The 22743-nt window shown below is 39.3% G+C and overlaps 2 protein-coding genes across 2 annotated transcripts; one reads left to right on the top strand and one right to left on the bottom strand.

Moving 5' to 3' along the window:
- The first annotated feature begins 384 nt into the window (after positions 1-384).
- On the top strand, positions 385-12005 carry cd63 (CD63 molecule). The gene is made up of 8 exons (XM_083976214.1): positions 385-517; positions 1501-1586; positions 7788-7976; positions 8426-8500; positions 8597-8695; positions 8943-9086; positions 10838-10921; positions 11560-12005. The coding sequence occupies exons 2-8, from the start codon at positions 1521-1523 to the stop codon at positions 11623-11625; spliced, it is 723 nt and encodes a 240-aa protein (XP_083832340.1). The 5' UTR covers positions 385-517; positions 1501-1520; the 3' UTR covers positions 11626-12005.
- Positions 12006-12094: 89 nt separating this feature from the next.
- Positions 12095-21749, bottom strand: letmd1 (LETM1 domain containing 1). The gene is made up of 9 exons (XM_083976218.1): positions 21614-21749; positions 20329-20483; positions 19402-19514; positions 18459-18541; positions 18089-18275; positions 15742-15843; positions 15475-15627; positions 15291-15387; positions 12095-13543 (listed from the first exon to the last, which is right to left on the bottom strand). The coding sequence occupies exons 1-9, from the start codon at positions 21727-21729 to the stop codon at positions 13464-13466; spliced, it is 1086 nt and encodes a 361-aa protein (XP_083832344.1). The 5' UTR covers positions 21730-21749; the 3' UTR covers positions 12095-13463.
- Between the last annotated feature and the right edge of the window lie 994 nt (positions 21750-22743).

Below are 22743 nucleotides of genomic sequence, written 5' to 3'. Positions count from 1 at the left end.
TCTAAGTAAAGTTGTGTTTTATGAGAGTAGCCTACCACAAAAACCTCATCGGGGGTTTCACAACCTGGTGAGACGTTGGGGGGCAGCAGGGAATATATCCAGCCGGAGGCCCACAGCTAATGTTTTGACTGAGAGATGGGTTCATGTCAATTATTTTAAAATGGATTAAAAAAAAAACGGGTTTGTTTCATACAGTCTATGGTTTGTTTATAAGTGGGGGGAAATGAGAGTAAAAAATTGAAGTGGATTGAGTAGCCTACCTACTACAGCAGCAACACCGTCCTAGGCGTAGGTACGAGTTTAGTTTTTGACGAGGAGCCCATGAAGGCAGCATCCAGTATTTGGTCAATAAAGTGAGAAGTAGTGGAGGAGGAGGGGGAGGTAGGTGGGAACAGCAGCACCGCCGAGTCGCCGACGAAGGGAGGGACTAAGCTACAGGCGGTACAAGTTTTGACCAAATTTTCAACACAGCGTCTTCTTCCCTCAGCGCAGGACTTTACAGACTTCTCCTACAAAGGTAAGAAACGTTAAGAAAGCCACCGAATAAAAACCCGTTTTTATTTTATTTTTGCTGCTAACCGTTACTTCAAAAACTAACGGTTGTTTGAATCGAGGGCTCTAACCGACGACGTAATATTTTCTCAGCTAACAAAGTAACAGTCGAGAGGGGGGAAAAAAAACAAAAAATAAAGTGCTCTCCGACCAGACCACCCTGGAGGGTATATTATAAGTACAGGGAGCAGCTTTAAGCTAGGCGTTGGTGTGTTTATTTAAGACTAACTCGGTGGTGAAACTCTTAACAAATTGAATTAACTTAGAGAAGCGGCTGTGGTTGATTTAATTTGGCAACTGGTGGTGAGAGACAACTGCTGGTATTGTTGCTACGGTGATTAACGGTCAGTCAGGGCAGCAGCGGGGCAGCAGCACGACGGACGGGGCAGCAGCGTCCGCAAATCTGACGCACTTTTGATCCCGGTGTGTCCGTCGGTGTGCGTGGGATTTCCCGTCAAGGCCTGTACGGATTTTTAACACTTTTAACTTCACCCTGTGTGATGGATTTATACTGTATTAACCCTAATCCTAAAAGCCCTATTACTATTATGTTTTTTTTTTTAGAGTTATCAAAGTTAGCATAAAGTCAGTGGCGACCCCAAACTGGATATGTGTTGACGTTATCTCTCAGGTGGTGAAGTGAATAAAGTTAAACAATGACTGAGCTATGACTTATTGTTTATTTTATAGGTAATAAAAAAGTTCCGTTTTTCATGGTTCAAGGGCTTTTTCTTTCTTTCTTTCTTTTTTTATATATATATAGCTTTAGGATTGTGCTAGTCACTTTCCCTGTGAAAATGAGTCAGATCTTCCTCCTGCTCCTGCTCATATTACAGCTGATGTAATGCTCATGTCTCGTCTGCCCCGGGATAAGTTAGATAAAAACTCTCGGACACAACAAGCTTGCTTTCGTTTTTGATTTGTTTTTTGTTTTTGTCTTTCTTTCAGGATACTGGTTCACAGCAGCCATGGCTGTAGAGGGGGGAATGAAATGTGTGAAGTTCCTGCTTTTCTTTTTCAACTTTATTTTCTGGGTGAGTAAAGAGTCAACCACTTCTTTCAACATTTACTACTATAAGGAAAAAAAAGAAAGAAAAGAAAGTGGGCGTGGGTGCCTGCTGGGAGCTTGTGGTGGCCAAAATTAAAGCAAGGAGGGAACTAACAGGAAATAAATTTAGGTTATTTTTTCCAGTTGGGGAAATAAAATAAGCTGATATAGAGACCATTCAGGTTTAGAGCATCTGAAATAATTTCACTGTAGGGCGAGCTTTGTGTCATCATCCTTCCTGTCTGCCAACCGCATGACTTTGTGCATGGGTTATGGCCTTGTGTTACCCCCCTTTAAGGTGAACACACAGTATGTAATCATCTGTAAAATCAGCTGACGGACACACACGCTCACTCACACACACAACCCCTGACATACCAGGTCGATCAGCTCGAGTTGTTCTTCCTTGTTAGGTTGGAGGACTCGTGCTCGTACCGTTTGTTTACATTGTACATGATGATGGAAGATAGTATCGCATTCATGGCTCAGATAACCGGACCGGGCCCTCACGTTTCCTGGTTTGTGACTTACTGTAGTGTATTCCTTTCACGGTGTGGTCCGAGGGCTTTGGAGCGAGATGTGGTGATGATGGAATGTGAATCTTATGACCAGATTTCACAAGTGTAACGGTATCATGTGACTCATCCAGATTAACGTGTTTTTTCTTTTCTTTTTCTCCCATCGTTCACTCACACAATGCCACTTCCTGCTTTAAACAGTAGTGTTTGTACAGTGAACTGTGCTGCTTGAGGAAATATAATCATTTCACACAGTGGGCAAAGCTTATTCTATCTTCACAGTGCACAGTAATGGCAAAGCTTTACTTAAAACCCCAATATAGGATTTTTAAGCTTCGTAAGTATTTGATAGTGAATAATACAGTAGAATATAATTGTGTAAGTATAAAATGTACAGTATTTGTCAACAGTTACAACTACTCTCATGAAGCTATAGTTACAAACTTACTTACTACAAACCATTATCAGCCAAAAATATGTTTTTATACAACAGCATCCACCGATGAGAACTCAAACTGAGCTGAGTTGTAGTTGTTGAGTACACATATTTACATCTGCTTTCAGCTACATTATAGTGTGTTGTAAGCCGTCTCTAATCCAATCCATTTTATTTATAAAGCACAATCTTAAATAAACACAAAGGTTTCCAAAGTGCTGTACAGTCTAAGTGCTCTATATCTAATTAGTAAACACTGCATATGAATGTTAAAGAACCAAAGCTAATCATGATTTTCTGTATTTATGTTAACGAAAGCAGTGTACAAACATTCAATAGGTGTATAAGACACTTTTATGTAGATTTATCTGTCAAGAACTAATTACCTTATCAGTGGAGGCTGATATGTCTTATCTCAACCGTACCAGATAATGGATCACAATTGTAATTTAATAAATAGATGAAAAAAACGTTCTCATGGGAAAAGTTATGAGTGTAAACAAATCAATATATTATTAAAATCATATATTTATACATGCATCAAGCTGTTTTCTGCTCTGTTTACTGTTTATAAATGCCACCCAGGCAGAGTTTAGTAAAATATTGTTCTGCTTATAAATGCCACCCAGGCAGAGTCAAGTAAAATATTGTTGTGTTGAAGTTATGATTAAACAGTTTAAAAGCTTCAAAAGGTGAATGTCACTCATCTTTTATAAAATAATTAAAAGTTTTAGTAGCCTATATAGTAAAATACCGGTTAAGTTTCTCACAATCAACTAAGCAGCTAATCGATCAACATTTCAGCTCTACTTATTCATCAAAACCTTATAGTCGAGCTAAAGCAAAGAATGTCATAGCAAACTGGATTTTTCTATCCTTCTGTTGTAATTTATTCGGTGCTGTCGTGGGCTCGATGTGACCTATTGAGCTGTTTGCCTGCTCTGTTCACGTCTTTATGTTTTCCTACGTCAACCATTAGCCACCTATTTGACTCAAGCTCAAATATTGACTTTTGGTGGTGCCAACAAGGGCAGGTTTACGGATGAAACTCAACATGGATGATAACATAACAAACTGGGCTCATATGTCATCCGATTGTAAATCTACAGACTTCTTGTGCAACTGCAGAGGGTTTAGATCCTGCCAGGAGCGTGTCTGGTCATTTTACTGATTTCTTTGTATTTATTTTTTATTGTCAATACTGAAGAGTAGTAAGACCAGTTTGGCTGGGAGCTATTTCCTGGGGCTTCTGTTCATTTGTGTACGGTGGCTTAGCTATAGGCCTACTTCTTTTTAATAGATGAAAAGAAAAGAGTGGTACGGAGTAAATATAGAGAGAAAAAGTATACCTGGCTTTGTCTCGAGTAACACACAAATGAATTTGTGTCTAACCTCGTCTACCTCATTACAGGAAGTGTTTGTTTTTGCTGGGTGACATTAGCAGTTCAAGTGAAAGGTGATCTCACAACACAATGAAACCATTTAAAAGTTCATATCCTCATGTTTTGAGTGTTTATCAGTTGAGGTGAAACTAAATGTTGATTAGTAGATAGAAAAAAGTAATTTCTTTAAGTTAAAGTGTCAAAAACCTACAAGTACCAGTCTCATGTGAATGTTTTCTGGTTTTCTCAGTCCAGTACGATAGTTTTAAGTCATACTCTTGGTTTTGAATTAGGGTTGCGACTCAATATTTTCAATATCAACTGTTATTATTGAGTCTATGAAATATCATATTGGACAATATTTGTCCCGTTGACTGACATTGACCTTCAGAAAATACTGTTCAGTGGCATTATATTGTGCTGACTCAAAAGAGAAGCCTGTTTTTGTTGTTGTTATTGTTGTTTTTATCTTTTTTGGGGGGATGTAACTCTTCCTAGATCCCAGAGGGCGTGTGCACGATCGACTTGTTTAAGTCAGATGAGCGAAAATGTCGGTTGTGTGGGAGTAATTGAGATTTCTTGGTTTCCTTTACACAAAAGAGGAATAAATAACAGAGAAAAAACATCGGTACCAGCGTCGGCCTTCAGCCAAATTGTTATTTTAAACATTGGTATCGGTATCCGCATCCCTAATAACTATTGATTGTCTATAAAATGGCCGATGTTGAAATGTTGTATTAAAAATTCAGTTCACTGCTACATAAAGATGGGATAAAACAGTGGGAGTAAGTCATCTGGGTTTGAATCGGACGCAACTCATCTTGCATCTTGTCTGACCAAGTACCAAGTTACTGCGGTGAGAACTAAACGGTCTGTTCATCTGTACGTTTCGCTCGTTGCAACACTAAAGTTGAGTCATCATGAACAATGTCGAAAGTGTTTCTGCCTTTTTCTACTCCTCCACTCTGTCTCCATCCATAACTTGACCAGTGACGTGCTCATCCACACACAGTCATCCATGGATCACCATTAGTGTGTCTGTTCACCATACACATTCAGTGTTTCCCCCAGAAAATGTGTTAGTTAAGGTGGTGTCTGTCCTGTTGGCGGGGGGGGGGGGGGGGGGGGGGGGATGTGCACGTGCACGCGCGAGCGGATCGATTGATTGGCGAGGGGGGGTTGTGCCGTATTAAGTTTCGCTTTCACCATGCGCGCTGCTGTTATGCGCTTCTCTGTGGTGTGTAGAGCAGGGGTCTTCAACGTTTTCCAGGCCAAGGACCCCCAAACTGATGGAGAGATGGAGCGGGGACCCCCTACTTATATACAGTATATTGTATAAAATTGTGTTTTATATTTAACTGGTCCTGTAGTGCCATACAGGGCCGTTGTATAGGGGAGAAAGGTGATGATCATTATAGGGGCCCAGCGCCCAGTAGGGCCCACAAAAACCCCAGTAGTCTAATCTTTGTATGACTGAATTATTCTGCATAAGACCCTGACTGATACTCATAGTAATGCTGCATTAGCATCAAAACAAAGTAGGCTAAATAAGAAATGATAATAGATACGTAAAAGTGGAAAAGTCAGGGGGCAGGGGCCCACTTTAGTATACTTTCAGGGGGCCAAGGATTCCTAGCAACGGCCCTGGTGCCATATGCCAAAAGTACCATGTTATGAACTATAAATCACGCTTTTTTTAGGAGTTTGGCTGGTCTTGGGACTTTTCGAAGGGACTTACATAAAAAACATATGCCATGCCATCTATGATCACAACAGGTCACAACTACGCTCGTGGTAACTGAACGCTGCTACTACACCAATGAAAGAATTACTAAACCATAAAAAGACAGAGAAAACAAAGCAGTGTTTCCCCTACTTTGTTTTTTTCTCTGGCTTTTTATGCATTTATTTTGAAAGGGCAGCTGGAGATAGACGGGGGCGCGGAGAGAAAGTGAGAGGGGGGATTGACACGCAGCGATGGGACTGTCGGAGGGTCGCTGCAGCGGCCGTGCTCTACCAAGACCATGACGCTCGCGACTCACCCCCAATCGTCAGCGCCGCGGTCACCGGGGCTGAGAACTTTTACACCGGGCGCGCCGTGTCATGTCTCGGTTCCACGGAGCGTTTCAGTGACGGCCTGACGCTGCTGCATTGTTGCTGCGCTATGAGCAGACGTGGCGGCGCGCGTTAATGTCACCGTCGTGTGTGTGTGCTGTGAATATCGCTACATTTTTATTTTTTTAAGACGTTAGTTTAGGCGGCAGCTCTTTGTTGTTAAGGCGGCCGCCTTAACAAGAAAGCGCTGCGGGAAACCCTGCACATTACATTATTACACTAGTAGATGGATATATTCTTTATTTATCCCGAAGGAAATTCAGTTTCTCAGCTGCACAGTCAGTCATCAACAAATCAATCAATAAAAATAGCGCATAGAAACAGAGTAAAAGAATAATTAGCAATAAAGAATTAAAGTAGGTAATAAATAGTAAATTAGTGTGACAATAAATAGCCAGTGATACTAAAGTAAAAGTAAAATGCAGTAGTGTTTTTTTGGCCGTATGCTATCACAGATGTTCCTGCATGTGTGGAGAATATGAGATAATAAGTTTACTGACATGTCAAACAAAAAGGTGGAAAATCCCCACGAGAAGCACCTTGATGGATAGTTACATTAGTGGATTATTTGTCTTCCAGTCGATTTCCTGAGTAATTACGCTCTGGTGATCTGATCTGGTCTCAGATTACATCTCTCCTGACTGCACGGCCAAGTCTCTGTTTGATAACAGCACAGTCAGACGTTGAGGATACCCTGTTTGTTTTAGAGCTTGTCGATCTTGGATGATCGTGGTCAAACACTTCTCCCACACAATGGACCTTTTTATGAAACGCTCTCTTCTTCACTCCACCCAGAGCAGTGACACATGAATATTACAGTTAATCACATGATCATTTTACGTCTGCGTTCAGGAACCGATAACTGTCGCAAGTTCCTTCTCTCGTTAGTGACAAGTCATTTAGTGGTGGTGTGTCAACAACACAAAGGGAAGGAAATGTTTCGAGTCCTGTAAACAAGTGAATCAATGAGTGAATGTGGTCATCACCATCTTTCAGGTCCGGTTGGAAACATCTCAACGAAATACACACACTCAATTAAAGTGTGTGTTAGTGTGTTATTATCTTTGAGCATGTTTACACTCTTCATTTTGCGTATTACAGCTTCACTGAGCTGTTAGATGGCCTCCGTGTCCAGAAGATATCTCAAGAAGTATTTTTTAAATTTGCCTTTTGGTCTAAAAATGGGAAGATAATCAATTTGCCCAGAATAATTTTCAGATATAAATTGGATAATAAAACTCAAAACATCTACTCGGCATAACAAGTAACACATGGCCACTTCATTTTCCATCTGTAGTTTTTCAGCCTGGAGATTTTGTTTGTTCGTGTCAAGTTTAAAAAACATGTCATTTAATTTCAGATTCAGTTTCAGAATAACTTTATTTTTCCCTGGGGGGAATTTTTTCTTTGTTACAAACTCATGAATTGTAAGAGAAATCAACACAAAGTGAGATATACATAAATAAAAACAGAATGAAATAAGATAAAATAGAATCAATAAAAATATCATAATAATAATTCACATAATAAAGTATGGAATAGTTTGGACAAATTTTATAATTAAACTTTGAGTTACCAGTAAACTGACCTTCTCTTTGGCTGCATAGTATTAGCAGAATAACAATCGAATAAAACGTTAAATTTTCCACTGTGGTCTCAATGAAATGTGTTTTTATTTACTACATGAAACAAGCTGAAATGAACTAATCTATACAAATGTTTCCTTCTCCACGCAGCTATGCGGTCTAGCGCTGATTGTGGTGGGGATCCTGGTCCAGGTGGCTCTGCACCAAACCTTAATGATCCGTGACGCGACGGCGTCGGGAGCTCCCATCGTCATCATCGGGATCGGCGTGGTGATCTTCTTCATCGCCTTCTTCGGCTGCTGCGGAGCCTGGAAAGAGAACTACTGCATGGTCACAATGGTGAGTCCCACAGCTGGATATTTGTTCATCTGGAAAACAATTAACAAGTTAAAGTGATAGTTCAACATTTTGGCAAATTGGCTCATTGCCATAACCCATATAGTTTTAGCAGTAAGTTTGTTACCTTTAATTGTCAGTGCAAGCTATTTTTGGAACGTCAGAGCAGAGCCGTGAGCTGCTTAGAGCTACGCTACGGATTTGGATTGTGTATTTGAAGAGTTTGATGAGGGAAACCAAGAAATCCCATGAGCCTCTGTAGCGTAGCTCTGAGCAGCTCGCGGCTCTGCTCCACCGTTCTAAAAATAGCTTGCACCGACAATTAAAGGCAACAAACCTACTCCTAAAACTATAGGGAAAATGGCATTGGGCCAATTTGCCAAAATGTTGAACTATCCCTTTCAATGAACAAATGAATGTTAATGAATCCTTCGTTTCTTGCTCTCCTTCAGTTTGCCATCCTCCTCTCACTGATCATCATCGCTGAGATCGCTGCAGCAATCGCCGGATACATCTTCAGAAACAAAGTGAGTGTGTTTCTCCACAGTTTTGTGTTTTATCTAATCCCCTTTATGAGCTGAGTTTTAACTTCTGCTGCCACGTGCCTTGTGTCTCCTGTGTAGATCACGAACGTGGTCCAGGACAGCCTCACTGACATGATCAACAACTACAACAACAGCACCGACGAGTTCAGAGCCAGCGTGGATAAAATGCAGGAGGATGTGAGTTCTCTGTAAACGCTCCTGCTCCCTGTTGTTTACTCAGTCTGACAACACCTTCTTGTAACACTGCTGCATCCTGTTGGTCCGCGTTGCATGACATGACATGACATGACATGACAGTGTGTTTCTTGGCACCATCTGTTGACACAAGAAGTTATGTCCCTTCACAGTACATCGGTCATGTGCGGCCTCATACCTGACGAATCCATATTTAACGTTTTGCATTTGACTCGTTTCTCACTTCCAGCTGAAGTGCTGCGGCGTGAACAGCTCCGCCGACTGGAAAGGCTTCAAACCCGGCGGGACCTCGGTGCCCGACTCCTGTTGCGTTAATGTCACCAAGGACTGTGGAAATGGAGCCATGACAGACCCTGCCAAAGTGTACCAGAAGGTAAAACACGTTAACACACCGGTTAACAAGTTAAATGAGATTTAATAATCACCGACGATGGCAGACATACAAAAGAAAAGCAGCAGATGTATCTTTTAACAGCACAACTAAACACATCTAAGTTGTTTTTATCGAGCAGTCAGTACTCACTAAATAATAACCACTTTTGGAGATCTTTCCAGGTTCATAAAAGGGTTCTGAATTTATTTACATGAACAAAAATACTCTCCGTGATTGACTTCAAACAATGAGCAAATAAAAACTTAGTGTAGTGTAACTGTTTGACTCCTCACTCCCTCAACACAAAAGGCAGACAAAGGAAAACTAGGTGTCCTCTCTCCCTAATCACAGGAGGAGCAAAGAACAATCATAATAAATAATAGTTCATCTACAATGTATGATCTAGATCTTAAGATAATTAATCATCATTATCACTAGTGTTATTTTGATGTACCGTTATCCAAAAAATCTATATCTATAACCTTATCAGCTGTCAAAGAAATTATGTCAACCCTCTGAATTCTTACATTTTCAGTCTGTTTTTACTTTATGACAAACCGTCACCCCAACACTGATACATCTGTGATGAGCTGATAGGAGCTGATTTCTGTTGCTTTACACTCAGTGTGAAATAAACACGGTCACACGTTGACAAACCCACACGGAACGAACAATGTCTCAACCTCACAGTTCTGCTTTGCTTCTTATTTTCTTCTTTGCTCAGTGTCAGCGTCACCGCCGACATCAAGTCTTTTACTCAAACAGCTGCTGATTCAAAGACACACAGTTGGTAAAGAGTTGGTCAGAAAGTAAATATTAAGACAGAAACAAGACAAGAGGGATTACAGTATAATGTCACTTGGTGCCAAATACGTGTCTACACACAGACACACACACACACCCAGTATATGTATGTTGCAAGTCTTCACACAAGTGCATGTAAACTAGACCTGTGTGGTGTAACTGACTCCAAACAACAGAGAATATACTTTTTTTTTTTTTTAATCTAATAACAAACATAAAACAACACATATTCAACATAAAACTACAACAAAACATAACATATTCGACAACATACATCTACAACAAAACATGCATCTAACGACACAGAAATGGATCAAAACATATAATCAGTATGTGCATACTACATATCTCTCAACTTTTAATACACGCACCATAAATTCATATCATAACTCAAATGAATAAATGATTACCGTAAGTAACTCACTCAAACTCAACCCAAAAAACAACAACATTAAAATATATTAAATCTTCATCCTAGGTTTTTGTTATTACAAAACATCCTATCTTTTTTATTTCTGCATTATTTTTCTTATTTTTTGGCATTGTTGGCATGTTTGATGAATGATAAAGAATATACTTGTTAATGCACAGCCCATATGACACACACAACACACACAATGTGACACGTTGTTGAGCACACAAGCTGTGTAGCAAAGGGAAACGTTACCACATCAGTAGCCAAGTGGGTGTGAACTATCTATGTCCTGCTGCACAGACTGTGAAGCTGTTTTTAGGCAATTTTTTAATTTAAAAGTGTGTATTTAAATATAGTTATATATTAATAAAATGACATTCAAACAGTTACGATAATATAAACAAAACTTTAAGCTTTAAAAATAAGTCTGTGGTTTTTACCCCCCCGAGGCAAATCGTGTCAGTGAACAATCCAACCGGTGGAGTGTGACGACAGGATGTAACCTGTGTGTGTCTGTGTGTGTGTGATGCAGGGCTGTCATGATGCTGTGGAGGCCATACTGAAGAAAAACATCCTGTGGGTCATAGTGGCAGCTCTGGTCATTGCTTTCCTGCAGGTACGTAACCATCAATCAATCAATAGACAATAAACACTGTTACACACAGAAGTATGGGGGGAAAACATGTTTTTGATGTAAATCTAAAACTGTTTAAGTCCCACTATTCAGCCTTCAGAAGCAGCTTACAAACTTTGAATAAATGGTTTTTAATGCACTTTAATTGAATTATATGACACAGTATTTGTCAGGAATGATAAGTTTTCCTATCGAGGTGTATTTTATATTATTACACTATTGTTATTCATATCATTATTGTCTTCTGTGACTGCAGGATACAGACAGACAAACATCTTTTATGCCTTCTTACCCTTCACTGTATCAGTGAATTTAAATGAATGTGGCTCAGAGAAAACATTGAGGTTGCTGATTTCCACTCTTCTGGTCGCTTTTTTAGTTTTATTTTTTATCACAGTGCATTAGATAAAACACATTACGACTTTTTTTTTATCTGCTTACAACTACAGCTGTACTGTGTCACGAGTCATTTATATAATTTATCAGACAAATCTAAAATATATTAACCAAATCGTCAGACAAGGAAAAATCTGACTTTACTTTTTTAGCAGCTTAAGAAAAAAGGGAATGATGTTAATGTTGTCTCCTCGTGTGTGTTTGTGTGTCTCTCCTCCTTGCAGATAATGGGCATCGTGTTCGCCTGCTTGTTGATGAGAGGAATCCGCAGCGGCTACGAGGTCATGTGATCCACCTGAGCAGGACGATGGCTGCTGAGGTCGCGCTCTGTGGGAGCGTCAATTGGAAACTTTAAATACGTTCATCTTACAGTTCAGAAATATTTGCACAGAACAACATATTTTTCCCTTTGTATTGATATTTTTTTTCATAAGATAACACATAAATCTCTGCTTCAGTCCTGTGCATGTGTAGGAATTCAAAGAGTTAAGAGAAAGATTCACGTCCACTTTGCTGTCAGTTTGTGCTCTTGTTGGTTTTTCCAGGGATTCTGACAACTTTTACTTCTGCTTGTTCTGGTAGAGACTTTTTTTGGACATGTTTGGCATTGAGTTTTTATTTCTTGCTGATTCCCGACAGGTTGTTGTTCTATTTTTATTAAAGACTCTTTAAATTACATCCGACTTTGCTGTGAGTGTTAATACTGTACTAAAAGGAGGAACAGAAAATGCACTGTATTGTTTTTATTTTTGTTTCAGACACAAATCCAGGATAGTGTGTATAATATTGGCACAGCAGCACAACATTCAAAACAAAGCAAATAATATCACATATTTAAAAAAAAGAAAAAAAAAGAAAGAGAAGGGATTAGTTACAGAATATAACTCTCAACACCTCATATTTCAGACATAGTGTGCCAGTTCTTGTGAAAGGCACAGGAAACAAATGACAAATTCCTACTTCATAGCTCACAACACCAAACACCAGCACAAGTAGATGTGAGGTTCCTCTTTAAAAAAAAAAACTAAAACTAAAACTAAAACACCCTGAATCAGGCTTAAAGCTTGTATTAAATGTTGTGCCTATGTGGTCTCTCCAGGATAAGTTAATGTCAGTCAGCCTTCAGAGTAAGAGAACATCAAGTAAACAGTAAAGTGCCATAACAGCTTCGTTTTTTTTTCTCTTTTTAGAGCAGCGACTCAACTCCAGTGCTGCGAAATGAATCCAAAGAGACTTTTAGAGGGAGACAACATGTTCAGCTCTGCAGCCGAGACGCCTCAGTGTCAGTTTTAAGAGCCTGTGTGAAATCTGCTGCTTCTCTATGTTGACCAATTGTTCCTTTTTTTTTTTGACAGAGAGTTCCTTACACATAAAACGCCTCTCTTGTGGGTTTATCTCTACAATTTTGCTAAGACCAGCATGATCCACAGTAAAAAAAAAAAAAAAAACATAAGCGCAGAGAAGTAAGGTATGAGAAATACAGTACGTTTGATGCAAAAACATCTTCTGTGTCTGTATTTTTATGAATGGAATGTGTCAGAACAAACAAACGCACCATTCCTCGTCGAGCAGAAAGAAAAATAACATGAGCAGACCAGAGACCTGCTGAACATTCAGCCTCCGGTCTGTGTAGCTTTGTAATGATTTGTTAGCTTAGAAGTAAACAGATGACGACAAGTCTGTGCCTTTTAGAGCAGGAGCGAGCTCGAGATACAAGGTCAACATCACCACTTTATATAGTTCAGTGCATCACAGTCAGCTTCTCACTGCACCAAGCAAGATTTATATAATATTTTAAAGTCAAATTACGCCTCGGTAGAATCTCACACAGAGTCGACTGATTTTTCCAATTAAAGGCTGATACCGCGTGTTTGATCTTAACCTTCACTTTATAAATACGACACAGCTACAATTAGCAGCTTCCTCTAATCGAAGACCTTCTTTGAAGTTTGAGCAGATTATTTTCATTGTTTTTAAACCCAGAAATCTTGCCAGGAACAGCTTTAACGTGTTTTTTTTTTTTTTTTTCCTCTGCTCCCTGGGAGATGTTGACATCTCTTCGGATGTTGTGCTGCCCAGTGCACGACTGAGAACGTAATCACACAAGCAGACTGCGTCCGGCTTCCTGTCAGCGCGACCATTTGAGGGCGGTCGGGTAGTTGGCGGAGAGGAACACCATCGTGTGCAAAAGCAGTGACAACTCTGAGTCTGCAAAAAATAAAAAAAATAAATTTAAACAAAAGGGAAATAACGATAACATGAAATGTTACCACATGTCAGTTTGACATTTTAGTTCCCTCATAAAAGTCAGTGTTTGACAGTATTATGGGTTATAGGGTTTTATTTTTAATCTGGTAATAAAGTAAAACAAAGGGCAACATGACTACATTTTTCAGTACTTTCCTTTATAGTTCAGTGTATAACAAGAGTTTATGACTGAATTAAGTGTCTAATATCTCGATTAGCAGCAAAAATGTATGTGGATTAACTATTAATAAGGATTTAAACACGTTGTGCTTTGCTCGGCCTGAACAGTCTCCTGCTGCAAAATCCAATAATCCTTAACTTTTGTATATAATCAGATCAGAAAAACATTCATGACTAACATTTAGAAAATGTTCAAGGACTTTCTCTTAATACCTTCAAAATCCTTTTGTGAGAAACCTGAATTATCCAAGTAAGAAAAACAAATCAATGTACAGTTGTGCTCAAAGGTTTACATACCCTGGAAGATTTTGTAACTGTGTACCATTCATTAAGAAAAACATGAGTGGTCAGACAAAACAGATTTCTCTTATTTTTAATGGGATGCAAATTAAACTGTTGAGACATCCAGAAATAACACAATTATTTAAAAAAAAAAAGGATCATCAGAGAGTCTGACCCAACACATTTTTGATGGTACCAGACCATGGCTTGATATCAACAGAACCCCTCAATTTTCACTTTTATGAGAGCTTTGATTGGCATTCTCAAATCTCTGGATTTCTTTTTATATCCTTTTTATGTTTTATAAAGTTGGACTGGACAACTTTCTCCCTTAGGACTTTTGACAGTTCTTTTGCTTTCCCCACAGCTCAGAATCCAGCAAAGTCAGAATCTCGTTTACTTTTTATACACTTTTTACTTTTTTATACACAGCATAGAAATCTATCTGCACCCTAGCGGCAGCAAATATATTTGCTCCGTAGGTGGGTCTAGAAACGAGCCATAGGAACTTTTTGAGTCTCGAACACCGTTTGTGTTCACCAATCACAGCGCTCTATCTGTTTAGAGAGTCGTCGGGCGGGCTTAACGCAATGACGACATACATTTTAATTGACTTGTCAGGCTGACGTCATCCTGCTCTTTGCTCTGATTAGTCGTAGCGCTACCCTATTGCATGCAGAGGCAGTTTGAAAGACTTAGCTTGTCAGGCTAATACACACAGACACTTATTACAATCAAGTCACAGGCGTGGACAGTTCCCCTGAGTAGCCATTTAAACCAGTCTGTGTCAATCTGTGTGTATATTATCATTTGGTGGTTGCACTTATCATTAGGATTCAAAAAGATCAAACACAGTTGTGTGATAATAAATGGCTTCACCCAGCCACTAACTCTGAATAAAAAAAAAGTTTTGTTCCATTATCAATTATATTTTCTGAAATGTAGCCAGTATTTTACAAATTGTAAACTTTTCGACTTGGACTATTGCAAATAGGCTACTGCACTTTTTTTTTTTTTAATCATTCTTTCTATAAATTATTGTTGTGTGATGTTTATATTCCTCTTGTTTTATTCTGTTTTTTCTCTTTTATCCTGTTGCTATTTGTTGCTGTTGCTGCACAATGTAAATTTCCCCACTGTGGGACAAATAAAGGAATCTTAACTTAACTTTTGAGCACAACTGAACTTGTGAAATTTAAAACTGTTCAACCAGATGTACCAGTCGGTTCTAGTTGAAATACTGTACCTTTCAGTGCGGAGGAGACCTGAAGCCACCGGGATAACCACTCACGACACTGGTTAATGCCAAGATTGTCTGAATTGAGTCCTCTCACGTAACAGGCCTACACACAGAAAGAGAGAGAGGGAGAGAAGGAAATGTTTTGTACTTGAGCAGGAATTCAGAGCGATCGTCGCATAACTCGACTGACCTCTCTGAGCTCCGCGTCGCTGAGCTGGTGCGGGCCGAGCCGGCTGAGGGCCCGGTCCAGCTGCAGCAGCTCCAGGGCGTGGCTGTTGAGCCGCCGGCCCACCAGGAAGCCGGGCAGCCGAGGCGTCAGGAAGAGCAGCGGGCTGATGTGCCTCTGATTGACCCCGGAGAGAGAAAAACAAGACAGAGGAGAGAGGAGAGATCAGTTCAGGATCACCGGGATCATTTCTGCAGGATGTGAGGAGGAAAAAAAAAAAGAGTGACTGACCATGTGATTCACCCTCATCCTCTTCATGCCCAGCGGCGGTTCAGAAAACAGCCGCCGCACAGCGAGGATCTCAGACACTTGGGGAGTCGCTCCATTATGCACCTGAAGAATGCAGAGAAAAGTCAGCGAGTCACTGGACAGAAGATTCATCATCAGCAGCCTGCACTTCACCGTTTATACTAACACTCAGGTTTGGACAAATTGGCCCATTGCCATAATCCCTATAGTCATAGCAGTAGGTTCGTTACCTTTAATTGTCGGTGCAAGCTATTTTTAGAACGGCGGAGCAGAGCGGAAATCTGCTCAGAGCTACGCTACGGAGGCTCATGGGATTTCTTGGTTTCCCTCATCAAACTCATCAAATACACAATCCAACAACTCCACAATGCTCTGGTGGACAAGTTGTGACCTGCACATTCACCACACTATGAGATAATAACACAACGTTACCACACAGAGTTATTTAAGAGGGAAATTCGTGCAAAACCGCTGATGCGTGTTGCCTTCAGGGGGCAGTTTTTCATCAAGCAGTCTCTGTATTTCCCTCTAAAACAACTCTGTCTGGTAACGTTCTGTTATTATCTTATAGCGTGGTGAATGTGCAGGTCACAACTTGTCCACCAGAGCGTTTTGGAGTTGTTGGATTGTGTATTTGATGAGTTTGATGAGGGAAACCAAGAAATCCCATGAGCCTCCGTAGCTCTGCACCAACAAATAAAGGTAACAAACCTACTGCTATGACTATAGGGATTATGGCAATGGGCCAATTTGCCAAAATGTTGAACCATCCCTTTAAAAGTTGTACAAGATCAAAAGAGGAAGTAAGTTTTTATTTATCCAAATTGAGGAACATGTGTCAGTTTGTAGTTTGTGTCTGGAGCGAGAGATATCAGAAATATCTGATCACACTGACCAAACCAACTTATTTCTGGTCCCTAACTGGTTTAATGTTTTATCATTTGAACTAAACTTTGCATTTTTGTGAAATGTAGTTTAACATCTTTCCACCTTAAATAACCATTAACGTTTACTAACATCACAACACAGAATTATCAGCAAAATGTGTTAAGTATGAAAAGTAAAAGAACAGTTTGATATTTAAGGTGTCGCCACCTTTAAGGGGTCAAACTTCTGCTTCATTAGCATTTATTTTTTTCTATTTAAGATCTTGTATTTGAGGAATATTGTGTAGCGTTAATGTTGGGATCAGTCTTTTAGATGAAACCATCCGAGTCATGAATGAGGAAACGTCTTCTTTGAAAATGGTCAAAAATGGGAACAGCTCTCTTTTGAAATGTCACGAGGCCTCAAACTACACGCAACACCTTTTTTTTTTTCAAATATGAAGTGACAGGTCTACAAGGTTTAAACTGGGTTTAGTTTTCTGAAATGTTTTTTTATAAGCTCAACAAAGAAATGTCCCTAATTCCTAAAGAAAAAGTAACTGAAGTTGTAAAAAAGGTGGAAACACTGTGTGAGCTCCATTTAGTTAAGTTGTTTTGTTTAGTTTGAACTTACTACAGCTGATATAATTGAGTCAGTTAATTGTTAATTTTTGTTTTTTACATTTTGTTCAATATACTTACTAAGCGTGAATGTGACCATTTAAATTCTCTTTTCTGAAAGTTGTTTTTAAGTGTGTAAATGGACAGACAACTTTAGGACAATGACAAGGAGCATAACCAAGCAAAACTGTAAAATTTGGCCAATCATCCCTCTCAGTGCAAGGTAGATAAACACCTATGGAACTCTTTACCATCAGAAATTAAATCAAACAGAACTAAAGAGGTTTAGCGTGAAAGTTAAACACTGGCTCAAGCAGCAGCAGAAATGTGAACATTAATTTCTCACAAGTCATTGTCAATACAGCACTTTACTAGTGTTTAATGTTACATTTAACTTGTGTTTTAATCTGAAATGTACAACTGCAACTGTGTTTTATTTATTCATGGTGCCTATTCATTGTATTATTCACTGTATTTGTACTATCATTGCATTTTCTTATTGTATTCAGTATATTTTATTCTATTCTAAAGCCTGACCAGGCAAATTAGCTGAAGCTTGACGTCTTATATGCATCACATTTTCCCATCTTCTGTGGCAATGTTGTATGTATGTATTGTCCCTGTTAAATAAACATTAAAATAAAATAAAATACATTTACGTTTAAGCATATCTGCAAAGAAGAGTGTAATTTATAGAGAGGGATGTAGAGACAATACACAAAGAGAAAGTCTTTTCTGCACCTTTTCTGCTCTATTTGATGTATAATACAACAAAACAGGTATAAGACTCTAACCAGATGAGAGTATTCCCATCAACAGCAGCTTCTGATGCGTTCACTTACCTGAGTGCACAGGTCTTTGAGTCGAACCTGCAGCGGACCGTCTTTGACCTTAGCGCTCGCGTGCTCGAGCCCTTTGAGCACCGGCCAGAGGTGCCGAGCCCTGCGGGAATGATACACTCCCCGAAACTCCACCTGCTGCGCGGGCGTCCAGAAGTGAGGGATGAGCAGCTGGCGGGGGAAAAGGTACCTGGAGATGAACAGATGGGGGGAGAGAGAGAGAGGAGAGAGAAACAACACGGGGCGATCAGCAGCGACAGAACAGGAAGGAAGATCCAATACAATGATATGATTTTAGGCTATCAATAAGTTCAGAATTGGTTGGCTGAGTTAGTATGAATCATGGGATGCCAACTGAAATGAAAAGACTCACATCAAGATAAAAACCAGGTAGTTGGCAAAGGGGGGGATAGATATCAGCACCAGCGGGATGGCTTTGATCATGTTTCTGCGGACCTGTGAAACAGACGTCAGGTAAGTAAAACTGGACATTACACAACAAGAGAAACAACCACAAAACCATTCAATTAAAAGAAAATACTGATTTCCCATAATGCCTGTTGCATATAGAGTATATATTTTCTTAATTTGAGCATGAACATTTAGAGGTAGAGTTGGAGATCCTGGAAAAACGGTTCTAGCAGGCCACATTTTGAAAATACACAAGTCAAAAGTCGAAGTTGACATCATAATAGGAGTGTGAATTGGATTTCAAACAATTTATTATAAGATATTAGAATAGGATCTCCAACTCTACCTCATAATCTTTTCTGTTTCTCATTTCAGGGCCTTAAATCGGACTTTTAACATTCGGGTGTTTTAAATTCGCATAATTTGATAATATAAAATTCATTTTTATTATGACCTGACTATCCTGAGTTCTTTATACTTTATTAGCCATTTCTTTTTTAATTTTTTAAAGGTTTAAGACCTGTAGTATCACTATAGAGCTGTGTGGTTTTCTCTCTTTCTCACACACACAGTTCTGATCTGCAGGTGGCAGCAATGGACCGACAAAGATCTTAAATGAAAAACAAGTCTGCTCTGTCTAAGAAAAGAATTTTAACCATTTTATTTTGATACTATCTTTATCCACTGAATCATCTAACTGCAAATGAGAACAACAAATATCTTGATTTCTGACTTAAATTACAAGAGAATAAAACCGACGGTATGTTGTATGTATGTAACCACTGTTGGTGTCTTATATTGGAGTTGAGGACAGTTACTGAAAATTTCCAAGAAGCTGAACCTCGTAAGTGTAAACAGTTGTAAACTCTGTTGTGTCATGATGTTTATATGATGACGGGACCCACCTGTCTGAGTTTGTTCATCTCCCTGTACGGCAAATCCTGGACCTTTACTCCAGATGAAATCCTCCCTTTTATCCTCCTCACTTCTTTGAGATCTCTGAACAGTAACTTGAATCCTGGAGCGACACAGTGACGATAAATAATGTTTATGATTACGGATTGGCTGCATTTCTTCAGCACTTTTGGACAAACCACAGAGCCGTCACTTGAGGAGCAGCTGAGCTTCAGCGTCAAGGTCACTTCACCTTGTGAATAAGAGGAGTCCTGGACTGAACCACCGACCTCCCCACCTCCTCTTATGAACCTATAGTGTTCATATACAATCCTATTTACATGCACTTACACCATTTGTACGTTTTTTTTTTAATAAGTCACAACAAAATGATGATATAAAATGTATTAACTTTAATAAAAATGTATCTGATACAATTTCTGCCACTATAATAAATTCACATTAAAATTAAGATGCTTAGAATTTCAGATCTACTGCATTGATTGATGATTGATGACTGATGCATGTGTAGCCTACACTATCTTTGGACACAGCAGGGAGACCATGGTCACTATTTCGTCTTTGTAACTCGAGGACCTGGACCTCGCAGCTATAAACACTCTTGAGTACACATGTAAAGTCTAATACAACTGTTCCACTGTCACAGCTGCTGTGACGATGCCTCAAATGTTAATTTTTAACTGACAATATCATAGAATTGTAAATTAAATTAGATAGGGTTTTATATGAGGTCATTGTTTGTGATGTTGTATCAGATGTTTTCCACAACCTGGCAATCAAAATATTTCCTTATTGAAGGATTAACACTGACCTGTGTATCAACAAACTATCCATAATCAGTAATAAAGCTATTGTACTTTGTCATAAAGTGGTAAACTACATTGGATCTGTCTGAGGCGAGTGAACAGTGAGTTTACCTTCCACAAACGTGTGGTAGAGCAGATAAAAGCGGGGGAACCGCTTTTGCAGGAAACCTTCATACTTGCTGTTTGCGTGCTGAAGCCTGGAGGCGACATATCGGCCAATACCTCGTCTCACTTTGGACGATGAGTAGTGTCTGCACACGGCCAAGCTGGAAACCATAAGAATAAGAAGAGGTTTCACAGCATTAACTTTAATCATCATAAGTTGAATAAAAAATATGCTTTTTTCTTTTGGTGAGCAAAACACATTTACCCCCCGACTGGGAGATCTTCACACCACTTTAAGAAGATTATACAATATTGACAGCTCTAAATTTCCTGTTTCTATGTTTGCAAAATATTTTAGGACCTATAGAGATGCAACAATTAATCCAATAATCAAACAATAATCAATTATTAAGTTAATCTTCAACTATTTTGATAATCGAATAATCAGTTTGAGTAGTTTTTTAAGAAAAAAAGTCCAAATTCTCTGATTTCAGCTTCTTAAATGTGAATATTTCTGGTTTCTTTGTTCCTTTATGACAATAAACTGAGTATCCCTTTGGTTTGTGGACAAAACAAGACATTTGAGGACGTCATCTGGTGGTTTGGGAAACACTGATTGACATTTTTCAACATTTTATTGACCAAACAACTAATCCATTAGCCTAATCGTTTGAATAATCAACAGATTAATCTATTATCGTTAATTGCAGCCCTACATACATCCATGATGCACCTGCAACAGCTTTTGACACACATGTGACACTATCCTGTCCGTTTATTTATTAAGTCATCATTTTATCGCATAACATTATAAGCTACAAAATAAACAAATATAAAATAAATGTACATTTCTACCATATGTATATCTTTGTGGTTTAGATTTTATGTGTCTAAATTTGACTTTTTAATTATAAAATTGACAATTATGTTTCAAAGAGGACCTGAGTCACTGATTGTTATCAAAAGGGTGGACGGGGTGTCTACAGTATTTCCGGACTTCAGTACAGTAACAGTGGTGTGTGTCTGTCACCAGGTCAACAACACCGATTAAAATAGTAGAAATCTGAGTTTCACCTGCAGGTCCAATAGTTAGAGTAGATTAACCAATAAAACCACGGGGTAGTTACAAATAAAAACGTGTATTTATTAGTGTAAATGTTTCTTATCAAACGTACAAACCGGTTGAGCCGTTAAGTTACACACTCACAGACAGACAGACAGGTAGCTAGCTGCTTAGCGCGGGTTAAACTGAGCTGTGAGGACAGGTGAAGAGACAGGTAGACGGACATACCTGGACTGATAGGACACGTATGGAGAGTAGAGGCCATTTGTTGTCCTGTTTGTCCTGAGAGCACACAGTCGGAGCAGGGACAGATGCCTACACAGGCTCGGACAGGACAGCGCCATGTTTGACACCCGGCAGCGCCGCACGGTCAGTTACCGTAATGACGCTCATAAACAGGAAAGTGGAAAGCCGCAAAGTTACCGTAATGACACTCATATAAAGGAAAGGTGAAAGCCGTCAAGTTACCGTAATGACACTCATATACAGGAAAGTCGGCAAGCTACCGTAATGACACTCATACAGGAAAGCTGCCAAGTTACCGTAATGGTACAGGAAAGCCGAAAACTTCAATTATTTGTATTGTTTGTGTGATTAATAACTGCACTTGTACCTTGACGCTGTTATCAATAAAGATTGTATTTAAAAAAAAAACGGTCAGAACCGGAAAAACCATAGTTTTTGTTTTTTTGTTCTTTTTAAACTGTAAAACGTACACAGAGAGCACCCAGTTTATTGTTAATGGACGGAGCGAGAAAGATAAGTTACCTTGACGCTGCTCGTTACTGTGTGTAGTTTGTATGTATGAAGAGAGGAGAAACTCAGGGGAGCGAAAAGATAGAGAAAACCTAGCTGCCAGCCAGAGCAGGCTACGTTGCCATGGTAACTGACTCGTGCTGCGTTCGAGACAAGTTGGAAAACTCCGAGTTCCGACTTCAAAGAATAACCGAAAGCATGGCGGTGCTTGCTTCACGTACGGCATAAAAACATTACAAAGCACACAAAAACAATTTTTTAAAGAACGTTTGAATGTATTTTCGCATTTGATTGATGTTTTACCGCTAACTGTGTGGTTCTGACTGATTCTGACTGATTTCGCCAACTGATTCTCGGCGGAGATTTTTTTTTTTCTCCGACTTCGTCAAGTCGTGGGTTGTCAAGGTTTTTTTTTCGTGGTCGTCAAGGTCGTTGCGTTCGATTGCACTTTTTCAAATCGGAGGTCGGAAAGATCCGAGTTCCGTTTCTTGTCACGAACGCAGCATCAGACTTCAAGTCACAACTTTCTCACACTCACACTTTATTTGTGTTTTTCCTTCAACTCTGAGCAAATTTAATTAACTCCGTATTTTCACAAAACC

Source organism: Trachurus trachurus, assembly GCF_905171665.1.
Source record: "Trachurus trachurus genome assembly, chromosome: 7".
NCBI lineage: Eukaryota > Metazoa > Chordata > Actinopteri > Carangiformes > Carangidae > Trachurus > Trachurus trachurus.
Note: the sequence above shows the minus strand (reverse complement) of the source record. Positions and strands in the feature narration are given on the sequence as shown.

What these genes read in the sequence shown, in the direction of transcription:
- cd63 (XM_083976214.1), top strand. Translation starts at nt 1,521, where the DNA reads ATGGCTGTAGAGGGGGGAATGAAATGTGTGAAGTTCCTGCTTTTCTTT. An exon ending in ACTACTGCATGGTCACAATG is followed by an intron (nt 7,977 to 8,425) that starts GTGAGTCCCACA and finishes GCTCTCCTTCAG; the next exon opens with TTTGCCATCCTCCTCTCACT. An exon ending in GATACATCTTCAGAAACAAA is followed by an intron (nt 8,501 to 8,596) that starts GTGAGTGTGTTT and finishes TCTCCTGTGTAG; the next exon opens with ATCACGAACGTGGTCCAGGA.
- letmd1 (XM_083976218.1), bottom strand. Translation starts at nt 21,729, where the DNA reads ATGGCGCTGTCCTGTCCGAGCCTGTGTAGGCATCTGTCCCTGCTCCGA. An exon ending in GCGACGCGGAGCTCAGAGAG is followed by an intron (nt 15,388 to 15,474) that starts GTCAGTCGAGTT and finishes TTCTGTGTGTAG; the next exon opens with GCCTGTTACGTGAGAGGACT. An exon ending in GGTCTCCTCCGCACTGAAAG is followed by an intron (nt 13,544 to 15,290) that starts GTACAGTATTTC and finishes TATTTTTTGCAG; the next exon opens with ACTCAGAGTTGTCACTGCTT.